We start from the raw sequence: 24,077 nt of genomic DNA, 5'->3' as shown, positions 1-24,077 counted from the left end.
TATTAAATCATAGCATTAGAACACATGAAACAAAATCTATGTTTTACAAGGGAAAAATGCAGAAATACTGTATCATTGAAGACTTACACTCCTGGGATTTTCTAGGATCAAGTTGGAAGTCCATAAGGATATACCAAATTATGATCTGAGGAATGATTTGGGAAATGTTTATGATACAATGTTAAATGGAAATAGCAGAATATAGTATTAGATGGCCAATTCTAATCTTTATTGAATTAAAGAAAGGAAGGAGGCCAGCGCCGCGGCTCACTAGGCTAATCCTCCGCCTGCGGTGCTGGCACCCCGGGTTCTAGTCCCGGTTGGGGCGCTGGATTCTGTCCCGGTTGCTCCTCTTTCAGTCCAGCTTTCTGTTGTGGCCCGGGAGTGCAGTGGAGGATGGCCCATGTCTTTGGGCCCTGCACCCGCATGGGAGACCAGGAGAAGCACCTGGCTCCTGGCTTCGGATCAGCGCAGTGCGCCGGCCACAGCGGCCATTGGGAGGTGAACCAACGGCAAAGGAAGACCTTTCTCTCTGTCTCTCTCTTTCACTGTCCACTCTGCTTGTCAAAAAAAAAAAAAAAAAAAAAAAAAGGAAGGAAGGAACCACAACAAAACATTTTCCTGGGTACTTCAATGGTATAGGCATTAACTGTGTAGAAGGGCTGATACTAATAATTCAATAGATTTCTTACAACCAAAGGTTTAAAGAGCATTTTATAAATATATGATGTGTTGCTTAATATGCAAAAGTCATTTTTTTTTAACCTTTACAGTGCCTTGTCCGGTGGGAAAATTCTCCCGTTCTGGGTTAATGCCGTGTTATCCATGTCCTCAAGACTATTACCAGCCTGATCCAGGGAAATCCTTCTGCCTATCTTGCCCCCTTTATGGAACGACAACTATCCCTGGGGCTAAATCCATCACCGATTGCTCAAGTAAGATGTGATTCTTCCTTTCTTATCAATCCCTTGTGGGAGACTTACTTTTGCTTGTTTCTGTGCTAGCTTAAGTTCTGAATATTACTATTTTCGGTGGAGTATGGTGTCTGGATTTGTTAAATGGTGCTTTTTGAGATCATTGTTGATGGCTGTGGCCCAAAGAGTCTTGCTTTGGATGCATTTGACTTGATACCTTCCAAATTTTTTTCTAAGAGCCTGGGATCTAGTGACATTTACCATCCATCTTCCTGTTCCCTTTTTAAATATTACTGAAACAAAATAGATGTAACTTTATTCACTTTGAAAACCAGAATCTTGAACATAATATTTAGAAAGTGTGTATTGATTGGCACTGTCTATTACTCATTGGTATGTTTATCTAATGCTTTCCTATTTATTTGTTAGGTTTTAGTTCAACTTTTTCAGCAGCAGAGGAAAGTGTTGTGCCCCTTGCATCTCCTGGACACATGGAAAAAAAGTATGAAGTTAGCAGTCAGGCAAGTCCATTTTCTATGTATAACATTTTTCCCAGTGGAATGGTTGGAAAACAATGTGTCATTCTACATGTCACACAGAGAAAAATACCAGAGTTAAACATTAAGTAATTAAGACTACTGAATATTAATAAATGAGTAATTGACTTACTAGGGACTACTCATAACAACTTTCCAAAAATGCATGAGATGTTCTAAGTACCAAAAATGGGAGTTTTTCCCAGAAATATCTGGACAAGAATGCATAGCTGTGGGAGCATTTTGATTCACTAATAATTGACACTTCCCACAAGCATAACCCATCATTTGAATCAGAGAATTTTGTTTAGCCAAAGGCCTTTTCTGATTGACAAGAAGTGTTGCTCAACCTTCATGAAAATTATTTAAATGTTTTATCCAGACAAAAAGTCATTCTTAAAGAAAATATGACTTTTAAAAAACTAAGAAGCATAACTAAACCACTTGTTTTCCTTTTTATTTTAAACACTAGTTGTTGACTGTGGTTTTTTTGGTGGATTCAGCTATTACTCAGAATTCACCTTGCCCAATGTGATAAATTCCTTGCCTTCTGATATTTTTAAGGATAATAAAATGCCACCTTACTAGTTAAAGTGATCAGTTTAAGTTCATAACTGATCATAAAGATAGGATTAAGTGTCAAAGGGATCACATAAATAAGACCAGTGTCTGCTAATAATAATTTATAGAATTAAAAAGGAGAGAATAACCCAACATGGGAAGCAGGATACACAGCAGACTCACAGAATAACAAATGCCCTAAACAGCACTCTGGCCTCAGAATCAGCCCTTAAGGCATTCGATCTGGCTAAAAAGCCCATGAGAGTTTCTCCGGCATGGAAAGCCAAGACCCTGTGGCAAAAAAAAAAAAAAAAAAAAAAAAAAAAAAAAAAAAAAAAAACCTAAATGAAAGATCTCTGTCAGTGAGAGCCCAGTGGAAAGAAGGGGCCGTCAAAGAAGGAGGTAACTTTCTCTGAAGGAAGGAGAGAACTTCCACTTTGATTATGGCCTTGTCTAAATAAGTTTGGATTTTGTGAACTCAAGAGGCTTCCATAGCATTGGTAGCTCATGACAAGAGCCTCAGGTGATTACTGGCATCATAAATAAGAGTGTCAATTGTTAAATCAACAATAGGAGTCACTGTGCACTAGCTCCCTATGTAGGACCTCTGTCCTTAATGTGTTGTACTATGCAAATTAATGGTAAAACTAGTATTCAAACAGTAAAAAAAATAGCAAGTCATGTACTGTCAAAATGAAGTATTTCATTTTAAAGGACAGTGTGGAAATCCCAGTCTTCCTCCTATGAATATTATAATAGATTTCTTATAGCAGTTACAAAAAGTATATCATTATAGTAAAAATCATCTAAGATTTATTTTGGTTCCTTCCATTTCAATTCAGCAAATCATTGAATATATGAGTATGAAAATATAAAATGTAAAAAATATAAAATAATAGAATACTATATAAACTGGTCAAAACCAACCATATAAGAACTGCTTATGAGTCTAATAGATTAATTATAATAGAGTTTGAATAGAGCAGTCAATTCCTTTGGTTTTAAATGGCGGTTTATTCAGAAGACTGATGTAAGGACAACTTGTAAATCAACTAGTTGTAGTTAAAAAACAGGATAATGAGATTATATTTGTTATTTCAACTTTTTTTTTTTTTTTGACAGGCAGAGTGGACAGTGAGAGACAGAGACAGAGAGAAAGGTCTTCCTTTGCCGTTGGTTCACCCTCCAATGGCCGCCGCGGCCAGCACGCTGCGGCCGGCACACCACGCTGATCCGATGGCAGGAGCCAGGAGCCAGGTGCTTTTCCTGGTCTCCCATGGGGTGCAGGGCCCAAGCACCTAGGCCATCCTCCACTGCACTCCCTGGCCACAGCAGAGAGCTGGCCTGGAAGAGGGGCAACCGGGACAGAATCCGGTGCCCCGACCGGGACTAGAACCCGGTGTGCCGGCGCCGCTAGGCGGAGGATTAGCCTAGTGAGCCGCGGCGCCGGCCTTGTTATTTCAACTTTCTACAGCTTAGTTCAATCATAATGATTTGTTCGACTTTATAAGTCAAATTTGAAACTCAGCCTAATGAATGTAAAAATTTGAAAGAATCCCAGAAACAGAGACTCTCAAACCTGGCCAACATTTTAAAATAATAATGTCCAGACTTCATCCCCAGAGGTTCTGAGTTAGCTGCCCTTGTTTTGGGCCCTGGCCATAGTATATTTTTCAAACTTGTAAAATGGATTCTAATCCATAGCCAGCATTTAAAAGCACTGCTTGGGTTTGCCAGAACATTGATCAAGAATAACATTGTTTGTGCCTATATATATATGGCAGGTACCAATATTATTCAAGCAGCAGTCCAATTAACTTTACTGTACTCACCTGGAGACAGGATCCCACTGTCTAAGGGTACAACCTTTTGACTCACAAGACTGCTTTAAATGAAGAGAGTGTTTTGTCTCTAATGGATTTCTTTTCTGCCACTGGTAGGTTTTCCATGAATGCTTCTTAAACCCTTGCCACAATAGTGGAACCTGCCAACAACTTGGGCGTGGTTATATTTGCCTCTGTCCACCTGGATATACAGGTATGATAGAGGAATGAAAATTTTGATATACTTTTCAAATGAGCTCAATATGACTTGCAAATCAATTTTCAGGATATTTAAGACAAAGCTTGTAAGGTATACTAAACCATATTAATGCAAAAAAAATCTTTGGTTGCACAAGATAAACTAATAAATAAAAAAGGTATACAGATCCCACAAGTGAGGTTTTTACAGTTGGGGGAAGAATAAAGAATCATCTTCTGCATGAGAAACTCACTTCACAACTCATAATTTAGACTGAAATGTAGTTCCAAGCACCATGTTCGAGGTTTCATTCTAATACAAGTTAAATGTAAGACACTGAACATGGAACACATTTTCCAGCATAAACATTTTCACATGAACTCTGAATTTCTCTCATGTGCTACCACAAGTGGATGCTCTTATGAATAGCTATGATTTGTTGCTTTCTTTCTTTCTGGAAACTGTACTTAGAAAAACAATGACTTTGGACTTGATTGTGTAGGAATTATGTTTCCCTCAGTTTGGTTCACATTCCAGTTGAGTCCAGAAACATAATTCCTAAGGATAAATGAATTATACCTTAATATTGCAATGAATTTAAAATAATTTTGTTTTCTTCTGGATGGTTTTTTGTGGTTTTTTAACATTTTATAACCACTTTAAAGTTTTTAATGAGAAAAATAGTATTTAAGTAAAATAATTCACCACAAAATATGCAAAAAGAAAATCAGAAAACAAAATATAGCTAAGAGCTAGCAAGAATATTGGTATTCCCACTTATTGCAGTTGGCCTGTGTAAATTTTCATAAAAATGTTTCTTCTAACATTCCTAAGAAATGATGGATCTTGTATGAGATTTACAAATGAGTGATGGTGGAGAGATGGCATGATACAGAACAGTGGTTTTCAATCATTAATGTGCATTTGAATCAACTGGAAACCTTTTTTAAAAGATTTATTTATTTATTTTAAAGTCAGGCTTGCAGACACACACACATATAAACGCACACACACACACAGAAAGAGAAAGAGAGAGACAGAGAGAGAAGGTATTCCATCTGCTGGTTCACTCTCCAAGTGACTGCAACAGCAGGGCTGAGTCAGGCTGAAGCCACAAGCCAGGAGTTTTTTCCAGGTCTCCCACCTGGGTACTTGGGCCCAGGCTCTTAGTCCAGGCCATTAACAGGGAGCTAGATGGGAAGTGGAGTAGTCAGGACACTAACTAGCACCACTAACTAGCCAATGTTGCAGGTGGCAGCTTTACCCACTAAAAAAGCTTTTAACACAGAGATTGCTGGACCTCAGACCCAGAATTTCTGATTCAGTAGGTCCGGTGTATGGCCTGAGAATTTGCGTTTCTATTACATTCCCAGGTATACCGATACTAGTGGTCCAGAAATCATGTATGAAGACCCCTTGGTCTAGAGGAAGAGTGTGGGTTTCTAGCAGTGCAAGCTGGCCTGTAGCTAGCCTGTGTGTATCCTATGGGAAGATGTAGCCCACCCTGGGAATCCTGGCACTGGGTGGATCTGGCAGGACTTAGCCCCACCTCCAGCCCTTAGCCAGAAGACCTTGATAGCAAGTATATGTACTTTGTATTTTTCCACTTGGGAATTAATGGAATTCCTGGCTCCATTTTATACTTAAGCATTTCTCTTTGTCCTTTCCTGTTTCTAATTTGGAATCTTTTGCTAGCCTTTGTATGCTCTTGTAAAGATATCATAAATCTGTTTAGAAGGAGGTAGTTTCAGCACTTAGCAAATGTTGCCCCTTGTCTTTAAAAGTACCTGCCCATTAATTAAGATCACTGAGATAACTTTCTTTAGAAGGTCATAGTTCTGTTTCTGCTATGCCCTCTCTTTCCTTATCCTTCAATGTTTCGTTTGCATTTTAGGTTTAAAGTGTGAAACAGACATTGACGAGTGCAGCTCACTGCCCTGCCTCAACAATGGAATTTGTAAAGACAGAATTGGGGAATTCATTTGTGAGTGCCCAGCAGGTTACACAGGTAAGGGGGACAGTCCGCCTTTCAACATGAACTTGGCATCATTCAGATCTCATCACCAAGATAAATTTGAAATGTATTTTGAAGATGTGGCTACAGAACAATGTATATTGTTGTTTATACATTGTATATGTAACAATGTATATTGTTGACATCAGTTAATCTCAAATAACAATGTATTGAAGTGGCAAATTTCTTTTTTTTTTTTTTTTTTTTTTTTTTTTTTTTTTTTTTTTTTTTTTTTTCTTTTTTTTTTTTAATTTTTTATTTATTTTTTATTTTTTTTTAACTTTTATATAATGAATATAAATTTCCAAAGTACGATTTATCGATTACAATGGCTTCCCCCCCATACCGTCCCTCCCACCCACAACCCTCCCCTTTCCCATTCCCTCTCCCCTTCCATTCACATCAAGATTCATTTTCGATTATCTTAATATACAGAAGATCAGCTTAGTATACATTAAGTAAGGCTTTCAACAGTTTGCTCCCACACAGAAACATAAAGTGAAAAATAATAGATGATTTTTTTTAATGATGATGAAATCAGATCAGACCTATTGTCATGTTTAATCCCAGTGAGAGTCAAGTTGGGAGTTGATAGTTTCTTTTCTTTTCTTTTTTTTTTTTTTTTTTTTTTTTTTTTACAGAGGATCAGTTTAGTATGCATTAAGTAAAGATTTCAACAGTTTGCACCCCCATAGAAACACAAAGTGAAATATATTATTTGAGTACTCATTATAGCATTAAATCTCAATGCACAGCACATTAAGGACAGAGATCCTACATGAGGAGTAAGTGCACAGTGACTCCTGTTGTTGACTTTACCAATTGACACTCCTGTCTATGGCATCAGTAATCTCCCTATGCTCCAGTCATGAGTTTCCAAGGCTATGGAAGCCCCTTGAGTTCTCCGACTCTTATCTTGTTTAGACAAGGTCATAGTCAAAGTGGAGGTTCTCTCCTCCCTTCAGAGAAAGGTATGAAGTGGCAAATTTCTAAGAATATGTATGTGCAGTTTTGTTTTCACTCTGCTGTTATGTAAGGAAATTAAGATACCAATGTGTCAGTATGAAATTACTTGAAGTTTATAAAACATGCCACAAATATATTAAAATGAATCATACTCAGTTGATATTCCAAGATGCACACGGGCTCTGCTGTCAACTGAGGAACTGCTCAGCTGCACACTCCTCACCACCACACAAGGTGTGTGCTCAACAGGTGCATCTGCCAATAAAACCGCTTCCAGTTTCTAGTTTCTCTTCCACATTCTCTCCCACTCTGTGCCTGTGGTTATATTTTCACATACAGTGTGATAATGGTGCAACGCTACCACACATTTCTTTATCTAAAATTTCATGACTCAAATTAATGGCACCTAGAGTTGAATACTAGTGAAAACATGTGACCAGAATGACAGGCACATGCTATCAGCCAAATAGATCTAAGATTTTATATATGTAAATATATATTTACTAGACATTGGATGTATTATGCTATTTGCTAGGTTTTAGATTTATTGTATGCATTTTCTATGAAAAAGCAAAAATAATGTTCCTTATGGTCTATATGAAACCTAAAATTTTATGTTAGATTTACTGTTCACAAAAACTAACTTTTATTGGTGACATTTTAGCACATTTCATGTTGTTAATTTGCAAAGATATTATGCATGTGTTACATAATTCTATGACTTATAAATTTAAGCATCTTAATTTAAACTTTATCATCTCAAAGAGTCTGTATCTGTGTACTTGAATTTGAAGATATATCATTGTAGGTTTGTTTCTATGCTTGTCCTCAGTAACCTTACAGATTTCTTTGGATTCAGTTCTTAGGTCTGTAAAATGAAAGATTTGAGTGACATCAGTTAATCTCAAATTATGTTCACACAGAACCTAGGACAACCGCACGGAAGTTTGGCTGTGTTCCCAATTTTCAGAACAAAACAAGTTATTTTATTTATTCAGTATATTTCTCCAGTTATTTTTTGTGAACATTTTAACTAACTACAAAAGGAATTAACTCAACAAAGGGTGATCAAGTAGAAAACAAATAATATGAGAAAAAAAGTAAACACAATTTCACCTATCATTTTAACTAACACACATGGGCAGGTATTCATACTTGCCATTTTCCATTGCATGCTAAAAATGTTGCTTCTTGCTAGAAAAAATTCTATTTAGAAAAAGAAAAGAAAACATTTTATTTCAATATATCTGCCAAAGGCCAAAATTTTTCAGAAACTTGTTAGCTGTGATTTCCAATGGCTCTATTCTTGCACCTGAACCACTTGCTTGAAAGTTCTTAAAAGTCCTCTCGAGTTTTCCCCAGCTCTCAGATTCTGTGATTCTTTGCAGGTCAACAATGTGAAGAAAATATAAATGAGTGCAGCTCCAGTCCTTGTTTAAATAAAGGAACCTGTGTTGATGGCTTGGCTGGCTATCACTGCACATGTATCAAAGGATACATAGGTAAGGCACTTAGAGTCCTGTAATGCACCATAAACTGGTACTTTTACTAACATAATATTAATTAATGTTATTTGTGAATTTTGTGACTGTTCTTTGATAATATGAGACAAAGTCCTCATTTTGGGGGGAATACATGTTAAAGTATTTGGAGTAGAAGGGTATCAAGTCTGCAGTTTATTTTCAAACAGTTCAGTTGTGTGTGTGTGTGTGTGTGTGTGATTGTATTTGTGTTAAGACAAATTTCAAGAAGAAATTGGAAAAAAATTGTGCAAATGATATTTACAAATGGTGAAAGACCATATGTGTACATATGTGACAAAATGTGTACATAATTGATAATGAGGAAGTCCAAGAAAGAAAATGCCCAGTGTAGAAAAGAAGTAAAATAAATTAATCAATTAATTAAATTTTGCTGCAGAGAACATTTTGAAAAAAAATTATTTATAATTTATTTGAAAGGTAGAGACACAGAGAGCAAGAGATGGAAAGAGAGATCCTTCATCTGTTGGTTCATTCTCCTCATGGACAAAACAGCTGAGGCTAGACCAAGCCAAAGCCAGAGCCTGAAACAATCCATGTCTCCCATGCAGGGGGCATGGACACAATTACCTGGACCATCACCTGCTGCCTTCCAGGGCATGCATTTTGAGGAAGCTAGAGTCAGGAGCAGAACTGGAACTCAAGCCTGGGGACTCCAAATAAGAGACGCAGGTGTCCCAAGTGCCACCTTCACCACTAGGCCAAATGCCCACCTTGGGAAAATGGAATGGCTCAATTAGCTATTACTAATCTTAGTTTCAGAAAGAAGTGAGATTTTTTAAAAATCAAGTTATCAAAAAAGCTGAGTCCTAAAATGACTTATAAGAGCTCACTACAAATGGATCTCAAACCAGTTTGATAGGCAGTAGCTCTACAGCCTCCATTCCAATCCTTTAGAAGCAATTTCCTCCAAAAGGTCAACACTTTGAGCACAGTTTTTGCAGGGGGCTAATCATTTGAGCTCTTTTCTTCCTATTCCTCCTCCAGGCCTGCACTGTGAAACAGAAGTCAACGAATGCCAGTCAAGTCCCTGCTTAAATAATGCAGTCTGTGAAGACCAGGTTGGAGCGTTCTTGTGCAAATGTCCACCTGGATTTTTGGGTACCTGGTGTGAAAAAAATATTGATGAGTGTCTCAGCCAGCCATGCCAAAATGGAGCTACTTGTAAGGATGGTGCCAACAGCTTCAGGTATAAGACTAAGATTCATTTCCCTGCTTCTAATTTCTTAATTTCTCGGTTATCCCACAACCTTTATGGAGTATTGCTTCAAGTCCCAGCCAGCCATTCTCAAATGCTGACCCAACAAAAAGCTACCATGGTATGTACCCTTTCCTTGAGTTTCTGCTTCACTAAGCCTTTGAATCTGGCAACCCGTTACAGTGATGCTTCCCAAAGATTCTGATGCACTGCTCAGTTTGTGAACACCTGTTTTACCCTTGCAAAGTCATAATAGGTGAAAGGAAATACAATTCTAAAAAAGCAAATACAGTGGTGCTAATCAAAACCTGTATTCTTAAGTGTTTAATGTTTTAGCTGAAGCTTTCACACCAAGTAAAACTTAAATAGATTGTGCAGTCATACTGTCACAGTGTCCATCTACAGTCTATGTCCATGCTTTTCAAACTTTTTTTTAGCTTAATAACCCTTGGTTCACAAGAAATCTAACATGCAATAGTAATAAAAGCTAAGGGTGCCAGTAGAATACAACTTCAAGACCTGTCCCTCCTGTCACTTTATCATTCTTCCCTATCCTATTCGCTACCCCTGCAGGGAAGTACAGAAGACAGTGCCCCTGCAATATAGAAGACAGAATGTGATTGCTTGAAAAACCTCAGCAATCTCTAATGTCCTCAAGATGTTGCTGGTTTTATAAGTTCGTGAAAGGGAAACCCAAAAGAAAATAATCCCACCTCTACCCTAATTGCAGCATCTTCCAGCCTCTGGTTCAGTCTCAAAAGTGTACCGTAAATAGCCAGCACACTCTCCAGGAGAAATAGAATGGGCAGTGCTGCCCATGAGACTTTCACCCTCCCTGTGGAAGTGAGGTCTGATCAATGTAGCCACAGCTGCTCCTGGATGCTCTGCATTTTTGGGCTTATTGCATATAACATGCAATGAGAAATTTCCAGATGAACATGAGTTCCAGATTCTCTCAAGTTAAAAACAATGAACGAATATTAAATGTGTCTAAATCCTAATGAGAGGGAGGTGAAGGTAAACTCTCCTAATTTGGAAGGAAGGTAGGATGTTGGCAGAGTGAACCAATTTTATAGTCAAGGATATGGCAGTGTGCTGTTGATATCAAATGTGGGAGAATAAAGATGAATGGAAAACTCTAGCTGAAAGAGATTTACCCTCAAGTGCAGAAACCCAGCATAGATTGGATTGAGGACAGTTACCACTAAGATTTCCCTGTAAGCCCCCTAAACATCATTTATTCATATTGTGACCTTTAGGTCAATGTCAAAGAACTTTGACATGAATGTGCTAGTAATGGTAATATTAATCAGTATTGATCGGACAGATTGCCTTTAATCACAAAATATTTCAGCCATACAAAGAATAATAAAAACATGACTCATCATTTTGCTTTCAAAACTCAATATTTTGCCATATTTGATGTATATCTTTTGTTATGAAGAGATGATTCTAAAGATAAGGTTGAACTTCTTCCAACACGTGCACACACACACAAACACACATCCTTTTCCCTTATGGGAACCACTGTCATAAAATTAGTGTAGATCTTTTAGATTTTTATCTTTTACCATATATATAACTCTAAGAACAATATATATATATATATGTATATATAGTTTTACATGTTACATAACTGGCATCATACTACACATATCCTTTGCCATTTTTTAACTCAACACTATGTTTTCAGGTATTATCAAGGAGAATACATTTGACTCTGGTTTATTCATTTCAATTCTTGCTTAGTGTTTCATTACATAATTCCAGCATGATTTATTTTCCCATTTTCCTTGTCATAGACATTTAGACTGTTGCTGCTGTGAGCGTTTGTTGCATGGGTCCTTTTATGCCTTGTACAGTAAACTCTGTGAGTAAACAATAAGAAATGGATATGCAGACTCTGCGAATACAAAATGAACATCTCTTGAGACTGACAAATTATAGTTCCACTCAGTGTATGAGATTTCCTATTTCATAATACCTTTGTCAGCATTTGGCATTATCAGACATATATGCCATATTTATGAGCATACCACAGAGCCTGTATGCCATAGTGATTAAAGACAAGTATTTAGACTGAGTTCAAAATCCTACTGTACCACTGAGTAATAATAGGACTTAGACAAATTACTTAAATTTTCCAAGCCACAGCTTTAACTCATCTCAAAAATGGGAATAAAACTAATAGTGCTCTGCTGCTACAAAGATTAATTTAATGTATAGAAAGACTTTAGAACAAAATCTTAACTGTTTTAAAGATTTATTTATTTGAAAGGCAGTGTTGATGGGGGGAGAGGGGGCGCAAGCACATACTCCCATATGCTGGTTCAGCTGTAACAGTCAGGGCTGAGCCAAGCCAAAGCTAAGAGTTTCATCTGGGTCTCCCATGTGGGTACAGTACCCCAAGTACATGAGCCATCTTCCACCGCTTTCCCAGGCATGTTAACAGGGAGCTGGATCAGAAGTGGAGCAGTCTGGACAAGTATCTGCATCCATATGGGATGCTGGCATCACAGGTGGAGGCTTAACCAGCTATGCATGCCAGCCCCTTCATCTGAATTATTTATAGCTTCCCAATATGTGTATTTATAGAAATACTTATATTACCAATTATTATATTTTCCTAGAAATACATGTGTGAATATTTCACATGGACCAGAACTACTTTCTACTTTATTTTTTACTCCCACATTTCTAAAACTCATACATGTTGTCAAGTAGGTTTAATCATGTAAACTGAAAAAAGTAACTATTATCAAAGTACTGCTTTGATGTAGGAAATGGGTTTCAACAGCTCAATTCTGAGTCTTTGGGGACAAGTTTATCATAACCGAAAAACTTTTTAATGCTTTTTCTCAGCTTTTCTAGTAGTTACCACATGTTGTTTTCTTTCAGGTGCCAGTGTGCAGTTGGTTTCACAGGGCCACACTGTGAATCAAACATCAATGAATGCCAGTCTAACCCATGCAGAAATCAGGCCACCTGTGTGGATGAATTAAACTCATATAGTTGTAAATGCCGGCCAGGATTTTCAGGCAGCAGGTGTGAAACAGGTATATATGAACTCAATGTGATTTTGTAAACTTTATTTTATTCACTTATTTGCATTTCATGTGAAAGTGATGGAGGGAGGGAGGTAGAAAGGGAGGGAGAGAGAGAAAGAGATGGAGAGAAAGAGAGAATCTCCACTGGTTCACTCCTCAAATGTCTGTAAGAGCCAGAACTGGGCCAGGCTGAGGCCAGGAGCCAGGAACTCAATCCCAGTCTTCCACATGGGTAGCAGAGATAGAGGTACTGTAGCTATCATCATTCTCTTGGGATGTGCATTAGCAGAAAGCGGTAATCTGAAGCAGAGGCAGGACTCAAACCCAGGCACCTCGATATGGGATGCATCCCAAGCAGCATCTTAACTGCTGCATCAAACATCTGCCCCTGAACTCAATGCTGTTAATAGCAATACAAAAATAGTAATATCATAACAGTATTGATTTCTACCTGCACCATGTACTGCCTATATTCCAAAAAATATGCTTAATAACTTTGAGCTTATTAAATCTTCATAGCCATTCAATAAGCTAGATACTATGATTATTATCCCTTTTAGCACAAATGAAGAAATTGAAGTTTAGGAATGGTAGGGCGAAATGCAGAAAATTAAATTGAGCCTAACTCTCCACAATCTATAATGTTTAGAAAGAACACTGTGTGGGGCCAGTGCCATGTCTCACTTGGCTAATCCTCCACCTGCGGCACCGGCATCCCATATGGGTGCTGGGTTCTAGTCCCGGTTGCTTCTCTTCCAGTCCAGCTCTCTGCTGTGGCCCAGGAGGACAGTGGAGGATGGCCCAAGTGCTTGGGCCCTGCACCTGCATGGGAGACCAGGAGGAAGCACCTGGCTCCTGGCTTTGGATCGGCATAGCTCTGGCTGTGGCGGCCATTTAGGGGGTGAACCAATGGAAGGAAGACCTTTCTCTCTGTCTCTCTCTCTCACTGTCTAACTCTATCTATCCAAAAAAAAAGGACACTGTGATAAACCACTTGACCTTTTTTTTTTGACATGCAGAATTAGACAGTGAGAGAGAGAGAGACAGAGAGAAAGGTCTTCCTTTTTCCGTTGGTTCACCCACCAAGTGGCCGCTACGGCTGATGCATTGCAGCCGGCCGATCCAAAACCAGGAGCAGAGCTGGACTGGAAGAGGAGCAACCGGGACAGAACCGGTGCCCCAACCAGGACTAGAACCCGGGGTGCCAGCACTGCAAGTGGAGAATTAGCCTAGTGAGCCGCGATACCAGTCAATAAGCTACTTGACTTAAGAGGTTAGAGTCCATGGACTTGTTTGAGAATTAAGAACTGAGGCTACACTGCTTTCTCAGGACACTGGCGTCTTCTGCCTTTAGGACTTTGTTTTTCTGAGCGGGGTTTGCAAGTTTGGGGCAGAGCCAAGTTGCTTGGCATATAGGAAAGAGCCAGTGCCCTGAGGATGGACAAGGTGTTGCCTTTGCAGTTACCCTCTCTTCTCTCCTACCACATCAATCATTTCCTCTCCACTGAGTCATTCTCAGTAAACAGGCATGGTTTGCTATTGCCCAGCTTTAATAAAACCCCCAATTCCATTTCTCCTTCCAACCACATTCCCTATTTCTATGCTTCCTTTCACTATCAAGTACTTTTCCTATCTTATATACTCACAGATTGTTTGAGAGACTGAGCCATGTGTTTTCTAAATACCATGCATTTAATTTTCAAACTGTTTCTCAGGTAAATAATCAGATTTGCTGAAACAAGCTTCTCTGACAACAGCACTGTTTACCTGCTGCTTACATGGACCACTGGAAGTGCCTTGCAAGTGCCCCAGTCTGCACACTTACTTCTCTTATTCTTTGTAGAACAGTCTACGGGTTTTAACCTGGATTTTGAAGTTTCTGGCATCTATGACTACGTCATGTTAGATGGTGTGCTTCCATCTCTCCATGCCATAACCTGCACGTTCTGGATGAACTCCTCTGACACCATCAAGTATGGAACACCAATCTCCTATGCACTTGAGAATGGCAGTGACAATACCTTCCTCCTGACTGATTACAATGGGTAAGTGGAAGTTCCAGGCAGGCTATGCTTAGGACCTTACCCTGGGACCAAGTTAAAGCTGACAGTGGGGGTGGGGCATGGGCGAACATGGGGACAGGTACTGCAGCAGGACAGCAGGTTGACAATAATCAAATAGAACACCTGTACAAGTTCTATGAGAAAGCAACGTTTTAGTGATAACACTTCATGCATGTATTGTGTTTTGCTGTCTACTAGGTACTTGCATATGTATTCATTGTTCTACACAATGACTCAAGGAACTAGTGCCCATTGTATAGGTAGTAAAATAGAGTTTCACCAAGATTCAATGATTTGCCACAAATCTCACACCCTGGAGTAGTAGGTCTAAGTTTCAAACTCTGACCCTAAACCTGATGCTCTTCCTTCACAAAGTAGGACCTCCAATGGTTAAGTGATTTCAGTGATGTGATTGATCCATGGGAGATAGGTGTATTGAGGATGGATCAGTCGAGAGGCTCAGTCTGCAAGGTCACACTTTTTCATTTCATCAGGACCAATTAGTTCCACTGTGCTGTCAGGAAAGTCAGCCTGACTTACACCCAGAGTTTTACTAAAGAACCACAGACTTGGATGGGATGTCCATCATTGAACATTGCCCACTACCTTGGCCTTTGTGGTCCCTGTAAGATCTCTGCTGTTTTCCACTTGTGGAGTCCTTGGCAAGGCTGCAAGCTTATGCCTTCGATCTGTATAGAGTCTAGTGCGCCATCTGGCCTTTTTCTCTCAGCTCCACTCAATTTTTTGGTCCACTAATGAGTAGGTTGCCAGCCCCAGAGAGCCACTGAGCCCTTTTCTGTCCTCAATCCAAGGGACTCTTGCTATTCTAGTAGAGATCACCCATCCTCCAACAGAAGTAGACTGCAGCTTTTAGAAAGTCCAAAAGTTTGCAAAACTCCTCCTTTGGATAGGGAGGAGAAATACAGAAAAGAATCAGTGTTGTAAAAATATTTTTTCATAACACTTGAATAGGGTGCAAGAAGATACTGAGAAGCATATTTAATGAATTTTTATCTTCCATATAAACCTTTCCTATGTCTTTTCTCCATTTGCTTTTGAATGTTCACTTTAAGTTGCTTCTCATAGTTGTCATGTCCCTAAGTGGGATGGTTATTGGAAACTTCAATTTGGTTGGCCATCCTTGTTTGGGTTCCATTAATCTTATCATTGAATTAATATACTTTGTCCACCATGTGACTGTTTTGGCAATGATCTTAGTCAAAATACCATAGACTTGGTAGTTTATAAACAATATAAATATATTTCTCACAGTTCTTGAAACTGGGACATTTAAGATTCAGGGGTTGGCAGATTTGGTGATTGGTGAGTATTTACACTCTGATCCACAGGTAGCACCATCTGCCTGTGTACTCACCTGGTGAAGGGAGAGAAGTCTCTCTGGAAACTCCTTTATAAAGGCACTAATTCCACTCCTGAGGGCGCCATCTTCATGATCTAATCACATCCTAGAGGCTACACCTCCTAATACCATGACATGAGTGCTTGGGTGTCCAACATACAAGTTTGGAGGGAACACAAGTATTCAGACCATGACAGCAACCATGAGAAAAACTCATTTTCTCTGAGACATCTGAAGTTTGTTCTTGGTCCTAGGAAATATACATTCCAGGGGAAGGCTACCAGTCTGACACTTAAACAACTCCTGCCTTTTCCATTCTTGAGCCACTCTCTCCAAAATAGCCAGTTGGTGAATGGTCTCAAATTGCGCAATTCTCTTGGCTTCTCCTAAGATGTTTTCTTGCCCCTCAGTGTTTAAGAAACACAAACTAATTTCCAATGGGCTACAATAAAGTGTAATTAGTAAATCAAATCTGCTTCTAAGCAGTTTGGTCAATAGGATCAAAAAGATGAATGTGTTTACACAAAGTACTTTGCCCACAAACCAAAAAAAAAAAAAAAAAAAGAATTAGTTGCATGCCCCACAGAAAGGATTGCAACATAGGACTAATGACTCTATTCCCTGGCATGTTTCTCTTCACAGCTGGGTTCTTTATGTGAATGGCATGGAAAAGATAACAAACTGTCCCTCCGTGAATGATGGCAGTTGGCATCACATTGCAGTCACTTGGACAAGTGTCGATGGAGCCTGGAAAGTCTACATTGATGGAAAATTATCTGACAGTGGTGCTGGCCTTTCTGTTGGTTGGGCCATACCAGGTAGTGTCTTAGGAAAATGAGAAAAATTCTGTTAGGTTCTAGAGGAGGTAGTGCTTAAAAGGACATTGTGTTTGCTGCCTGGTTGTCCTTGATTTTACACAAAGGTCAGTGGTTTTCTTGTTGACTATTCCTGATTATCCAGACTGCGAGATGTTGGAGGCTTCTTCTCTGGTGAGTTGTGTGACTCTGTGCAACACATGCCTTTGAGGATCTATTACAAAGACTATCAAGAATTGTGCTGAACTCACCAGGGCTTACTAAGCTGACTTCCAAGGAGGAGACTACCTGATGCTGTTTGTTTGTTTGTTTGTCTGTTTTAGCGACTTTTTCAATTTTGCTTTATCAATATACTGGCTAAACAATTGGTAATAGCCGTCTGTCTTTTATGCCTTTTATCTTAGCTTTGTTTTTAATTAACACATAAAAATTATATGTATTTATAGGGTGTCCTGAAATGTTCTGATACATGTACACATTGTGCAATGTCCAACTCAGTGTAGACATATAGATCTCTTCAAATAGTTATCATGTCTTTATGGGGAAGACATTCAATTCCTTTCTTCTAGCCTCCTAGCTTTTTAATTTTTAACAATACAGAACTTAACCTTTTTTCTAAAAATACTTTGAAACATTCAGAGACCTTTAGTTTGAAGAAATGCAGAATCATTGTGTGACCCAGGGTTTCCAGCACGGCAATGAATTTGCCCCATCTGGATCCATCTACAGAAGGACTAAAGACAGTTGTTTCTTTTAAAAAAAAAAAAATGGTACCTGGATTAAAAAAAATGACCTTTTAAAACAAGTAACACTTTCACATAGATTTACCCAGTGTTTGTGTCACCACAGTCACATGAACTTAATAGAAGATAGTTATTACCCTTTTAGAGGAAACAGAGGCCCAAAAAAGTCAAAATGACCCCCTCAAATCACATTTCCAAAGTCTCACTCCTATGACTGGTGGGCTGCACCTTTTTCACTGCCCCTTGTGCCTTTTCTGCTTGGATTATTACATAGCCAGTCCTCCATACCCATGGCATCCACACCCATAGAGTCAACCAACCAAGGTTAAAAAATATGCAGTAAAGCAGTTGCATCCATACTGCACAGGTACAAATTGTTTGTTGTCATTACTCCTGAAACGCTATCGTCAAACAACTGCTCATTCAGCATTTACGTTATATTAGGTATTAGAAGTAATCTGGGGATGGTCCCGTGTGCAAAGCAGGATGTGAATAGGTTCCATGCAAAAACCATGCCATTGCATACAGGGACTTGAGCAGCTCAGGGGGTCTTGGACCCAGTCCTGCATGGATCCTCAGGGACAACAGTGTCATCCCTGTCCACAGGGATCAGGAGCCGGGCCTTTGGAAACGGAATCACTTGGAAGCGATGAAGGGTACCCGGGAGCTGTGGGTGGACACCTTCAGCATCTACCATGTTCACCTTGATGTTTAATGCTTTCCTGAGTTTTACTCACACCTTTGCCTAGAAACTCTGTCTTCCTTTTATGTGAGACGAATGCTCAGCTCTCAAGGGCCAGGACTGACCGCTTTTTCTGACCTCTGCCCTCGCTTCCTGAACCTTTCCTTTCAGTTCTTCTATCATTCTTCACACCTCCTTTGTTGCACCAGCCACGCTATCTTAGACAGTACGTGTGTCTGTTTTCCTCTGGATTTACCATCTCTCAGAGGCAGGGAAACTATTAGCTGTGCTTTTTTGTTGGCATAAGTCTAGGGTCTGATATTGCAGACCACACATCATTAATAGCTCCACGAACATCCGCTGGGTTTAGCCAGCCTGTGTCTCAAAGAGAGAAACCGAGTGGGCTGGGCAGGAGCATGGGGAAGGAGATCTAGGTGCCCTGCGTGCAGGGGCAGAGAGTGTGAATGGGTTTTGTGTGAGGAAGAAGTGTTTTCAGCTCCCTGCAGCTGTAGCACAGAGTATAGGAAAGAGAAAGAAAGAAAGATGTGATAGAGAAAGAAACTGAAATACAAGCTGGGAACGGGCTGTCATGAACTTGTTCAGTCCATTCAAGGAGTGCACACTTTGAGTAGGGGAACACTGGCAGTACTTCTACAGGAAGTGACATCACCAGGTGAGGTAGGGTGGTGGTTTCCTTTTGTGTCTCTTTCCGGCTCTGTGAGATCACAGGTGATTTCTTATTGCTTTTTCTTTGATAACCTTTTCATCATAAAAATATACTTCTCTTACGATTAAGGAAGGAACATGTATATCTTATGAAAGTTAAGCCTCTTGGGGAAGAATGAAAAGTGGATTAAAGGAGCAGGAAAATAAAACCTGAAAACTCTTACCGTAACTACCTAAGGAGATGGTTGGCTGACAAGGTGAATTAAGGACCGTAAATAACACAACAGTGTACTTGACAATCTTTCGGGCTATCCTAGCCTGTTTGGGTTGTCATTAAAATGTACCATAGAGTAGGTGGCAAAAGTGGCAGGAGTTTATTTTCTCACAGTTCTGGAGGCTGGAAGTCCAAGATTCAAGTGCCAGGATGATGGGTTTCTGGTGTGGGCTGTTCTTGGCCGATGCCTTCTCAGTGTCCTCCTATGGCAAAGGGGGAAGAGCACGCCCTCTAGTGTCGCTTTTTATAAGTGCCTTAATCCCATCACAAGACTCATAGCCTGATAATCTCATACAAACCTGATTTCTGCTTAAATACCATCACAGTGTCAGGGTGAGGGATAGGGTAGGGTTTAAGCATAGGAATTTGGGAGGGACACGGTTCATACCATAGATGTGACTGACTGGCTTCCGTTGGGAGACCAGGTTTAGTGTCTGTTAGCTCAGAGAAGAATTCTGTCTTGTCAGTGGCAAAAGGATTCAGTGTTTGGCTTTAGGTATGAGTGTGAGGTCTATGTGGGATACATGTACTAAACCTATGTGTCAGGTACCACTTTATATTTAATTGACAAAATTGTTTTTAGTGCTGGAATAAAATGAGCAAGGATTCAGCATGTGGACACATACAGAGGCTGTCAGGCAGGAGAACTGATGTCTCCCTCCTGGCAACATTAGAGACTTCTATCAAAAGCCTTAGAGAAGCCCATGTATGCAACCATCGATTCAGCCACCACAATTTAAAGGAAATAAAGCAATTTAAAGGAAATAATCGATGATCTGAATGAACGTTTATGTAGCAATATGCTTATCTCTGTGTTAGTACCAAACTTGGAAACAACTTCAGTATCCAGTTATTATTATTAAGTTATTGCTTAATTAATTAATTAATTGTTCCAAGTATTGTGAGAGTGAAACCCACTTGAGCAGCGACAACAGTAAGTTGCATGGTAAGAGACTGAAGTGACGAGGGGTAGGAGTTGCTGCCAGAATTTAGCCAAACCTGTCCTGAGGAAGAGGAATCACCCAGTGGGAGTCATGGCATTAGCTGGATGGAAGCAGTCACACTTCCTTTGTCACCTGGCAGGAGGGGCCCTCAGAGACTAAACTTGCTTCTCACCCCCCTTTCTTACATGAGTACTAGTCTTTCCATTGGCCAAGCCAACAGAAGCTGGGGGACACAGAAGCCAGGTGGTGCAGCTAACAGGAAACAAACTTTAGGACACAAAGCAGACTAGAGAAGGAAGCACAATAAATCGAAAGAGCAAACTGTGACCACCAACCCAGGGAGGGGCTCTTGAGTAGAATCAGTCGGTAGGTTCTACAGAGCAGTCACGAGAGGGGAATGAAGACTCTCTCTCTCTCTCTCTCTCTCTCTCTCTCTCTCCTTCTGTCTGTAACTCTGCTTCTCAAATAAATAAATAACTCTTTAAAATTCCATTGAGGAGCACTGTTTCTTTTTTCCTTCATACTATTTGTTGAAATCTTTTACTTAGTGTAGGGTTAACTATACGATCATTAAGTAAACTGAAAATAGATCTTTGTAAAAATTAAGAGTGGGAATGGGAGAGGGAGGAGGGGGAAAGGTTGCAGTGTGGGTGGGAGGGAAGATGGGGGGGGATGTCACTATGTTCCTAAATGTGTATATATGAAATACATGAAGCATGTATAACTTATAATAAAATTTTTTTTAAATATTAAAAAAAAGAAAGCAGAGAGAGATGAAAACTGGTGTTCCCTTGGGGTTTGGGAATGGGAAGGCCCCTGGCAGCTTTGGAAGGTTTCCTGGAATTGGTGGTGGGAATGACAGCCTTGTAACCTGAGAAATGAGCAACGTGGAGCACGGCTCCTGCTAGCCCGCCGTGAGGGTGACTTCCTAGAAGGAAGGAGGGAAAGGGGGCTTAGCTGCTTATCTGTTTTGCTAGCATCTCATATCGTTATGCATATATGTATTACATGTGATTTTTATAGTTTCATATCTGTAAATCTAATATAACATTCTAAAGCCTAGCTAACCATTTTTGTTCTATAAAATGATACCTTTGTCCTTATTGACAAAAATGTGCAATACATTTACATAGTGTACATTTTCAATACTTTTCTTTCAAACCTGTATACTGGCCATGCTTTCATTAAGTTAGTGTTTAGGAAATAACAGATTCTCGGGTGAGTTTTCCTCCTTTTTTCTGTTTCTCTCTCTAGGTGGTGGTGCATTAGTTCTTGGGCAAGAGCAAGACAAAAAAGGAGAAGGATTCAGCCCAGCTGAGTCTTTCGTGGGCTCCATAAGCCAGCTCAACCTCTGGGACTATGTCCTGTCTCCACAGCAGGTCAATCCCCTTTTCCGTGTATGACAGTAATGAGATGCAAAGGTACAAACCCAGTAAAACTGTGAACAGCCTAATGATGCCGTCTCTTGTTGTAAGCTCTTGGTTATCGGAATTCATCGCCAGTGCCACCTGATGCTGTGGTCTTAGACTAAAGCAGAAGTTGTCTGCATCATTTTTCAGTGCTCATTTTTTTAGTTACGTGTGATATTCCAAAATTCTACAGGGAATGATTCAAACCTTATAATTTCACAACTATAACGAATCACAGAGAATAATATTTCAAATCTGAGTGAGGTTGCAGAAACACAAGGCACAAGATCATATGTTGAGAGGAACAGATAAGCTGTTGGCTAAAAGCAATGTAAAATCACAGAGCTGGAGCTGAAATTCTAATTCCACCATGAACTCGCTGTGATGGTTTCAGACATGTTAATCTATCTCTCTAAGCTTCAGTTTTCTTATCTATAAAAGATAGATGATACTACATAGTGGAATTTTGATGGGATCGAATGAAATTCTGCATACACATCCATAGCACTGTTTGGCCCATGAGAAAGGCTATTTTAATTATTCATTCTTTCATTACAGTGGTGGAAATTCTTGAAACCTTAGTTCCCTCAGCCCTGGGTAAGAGGTCAAGGACATGGAATGAAGAGGGGGCACCTTACAACCTCTTAACCCCTGCTAAGATTCAGAAAATAAATTCTATGCATAGAATTTCAGGCAATAATGAGTCCAGTGGGAGTCATATTTGGAAGAGGCAATGACAGAGGCTGAGGAGAGAGAGAAAGAAGAGAATTTTCCTATTGCCTCTGAAATCATACAATGCAAGAGCCTGCTTCCCTTCATTCCCCACCCCCCAAATCTTCTCATGTGTTCAATAGGACTAAAGTATGATATAATAACTCCATCTTAGTAGAACAAGTAAGGTTTATGTAAAGGTGTGCTTTTAAACTCCCAGGTGAAATCTTTGGCTACCTCCTGCCCTGAGGACCTCAGCAGAGGAAACGTGTTAGCCTGGCCTGACTTCTTGCCGGGCATTGTGGGCAAAGTGAAGATCGATTCCAGGAGCAGATTCTGTTCCGGTGAGAGCTTCCTTCTTCCACAGACCCTGACGTGTCCTAACTACCCTGGGCTTTCTCACAAAAGGAGACCATTCAAACCTCTCTCTTGTCAAATCCTGTGTCCCTGCCAGTCTGCTCTTAAGCTAGCATTTCATGTTTACTCTACATTCATCCAAAGAATATTTTTAATCCTAAAATACATTCTACAAGGTGGAGTTAATTGGGGGAGGAGAGAATTTGGACAAAGGTTAAGTATGATAGGGAGTTAGGGTGCAAGGAACGGGAGGGTCTCTGTGCTCCTGCCTCAGATGGGTATTCTTTCGGTTCTGCACTGCCTAGCAGCTGTCTAGGAACAAGTAATCCAGAAGGAAAGCTGTGAATGTGTCAGTCAGCACGCCGAATCGTCAAACTCTGACTGATCACTGTCTCATGAAATCCAATGTATCCTAATGAGTTGATGAAAATGGGCCAGGAAGGGGCCTCTGATTGCCTGTCAACAACCCTTCATTAATATTCCTCAAGCACCATTTCTGCCTTTAAAGAGATAGCCAGCAGACTTCTGTTGAAAGAGGGAAAGTTGTTTGTTGACTCGGATGATTTTTACTAATAATTTGGCTGCTCCTATGTTAACTTGTTTTCATACGATTAGAGTGGCTCTCACATTCTGGTTCCAAATAGGATTTGAAGCCTTGGCTTGGTGATACAATTGCTGTGCTGCTGACAAGCTCTGCACGTGTGTTCTTGGCCCCCAGATTGTCCACCTTTAGAAGGATCCGTGCCTCATCTGCGATCTGCATCAGCGGATTTAAAACCAGGCTCCAAGATCAGTCTGTTCTGTGATCCGGGCTTCCAGATGGTCGGGAATCCTGTGCAGTACTGTCTGAACCAAGGACAGTGGACGCAACCCCTCCCTCACTGCGAACGTGAGCTGCCTTTGGTGAACTCGTCTCAGTGGCTCTTGAAAAGCATTGGTGCCATAGAGCACCGTTCAGGAATGCTAAACAAAAGAGCAATCATTCACAGTAGCAAACATTCATCAGATCCTTCCTTGGTTTAATCACCTGTGCTGAGCACCAAGAGTGGTGGGTGATGAAGACCCAAAGCCATCATGTGTCAACAAGGCCCCCAGGTCCCACAAGACCCAGACCAAAGGGAGCTGGGCCAGTGCTGAGTGAGCAATCAGGGAGAGATCACTCAAGTTGGACCTATCCATTTAATTTATTAATTCAATAATGTTTAAAATACCTACTAGGTGCAAGGCACTAACCTAAGTTCTGGAGATATCACT

At 40.0% G+C, this 24,077-nt stretch overlaps 1 protein-coding gene across 1 annotated transcript in view; it reads left to right on the top strand.

Annotated features, from left to right (window-relative positions):
• SVEP1 (sushi, von Willebrand factor type A, EGF and pentraxin domain containing 1) overlaps positions 1–24,077 on the top strand; it is a 212,757-nt gene that overhangs the window by 129,356 nt on the left and 59,324 nt on the right. Inside the window, exons 19-30 of the mRNA XM_002708072.5 lie at positions 774–935; positions 1,344–1,435; positions 3,952–4,048; positions 5,928–6,041; positions 8,402–8,515; positions 9,542–9,743; positions 12,651–12,808; positions 14,643–14,844; positions 16,865–17,040; positions 21,601–21,725; positions 22,687–22,810; positions 23,542–23,712. Coding sequence (XP_002708118.3) covers positions 774–935; positions 1,344–1,435; positions 3,952–4,048; positions 5,928–6,041; positions 8,402–8,515; positions 9,542–9,743; positions 12,651–12,808; positions 14,643–14,844; positions 16,865–17,040; positions 21,601–21,725; positions 22,687–22,810; positions 23,542–23,712 — 1,737 coding nt within the window. The remainder of the gene's footprint in view (positions 1–773; positions 936–1,343; positions 1,436–3,951; positions 4,049–5,927; positions 6,042–8,401; positions 8,516–9,541; positions 9,744–12,650; positions 12,809–14,642; positions 14,845–16,864; positions 17,041–21,600; positions 21,726–22,686; positions 22,811–23,541; positions 23,713–24,077) is intronic.

This window comes from Oryctolagus cuniculus, chromosome 1, assembly GCF_964237555.1.
Source record: "Oryctolagus cuniculus chromosome 1, mOryCun1.1, whole genome shotgun sequence".
Lineage (NCBI taxonomy): Eukaryota > Metazoa > Chordata > Mammalia > Lagomorpha > Leporidae > Oryctolagus > Oryctolagus cuniculus.
Note: the sequence above shows the minus strand (reverse complement) of the source record. Positions and strands in the feature narration are given on the sequence as shown.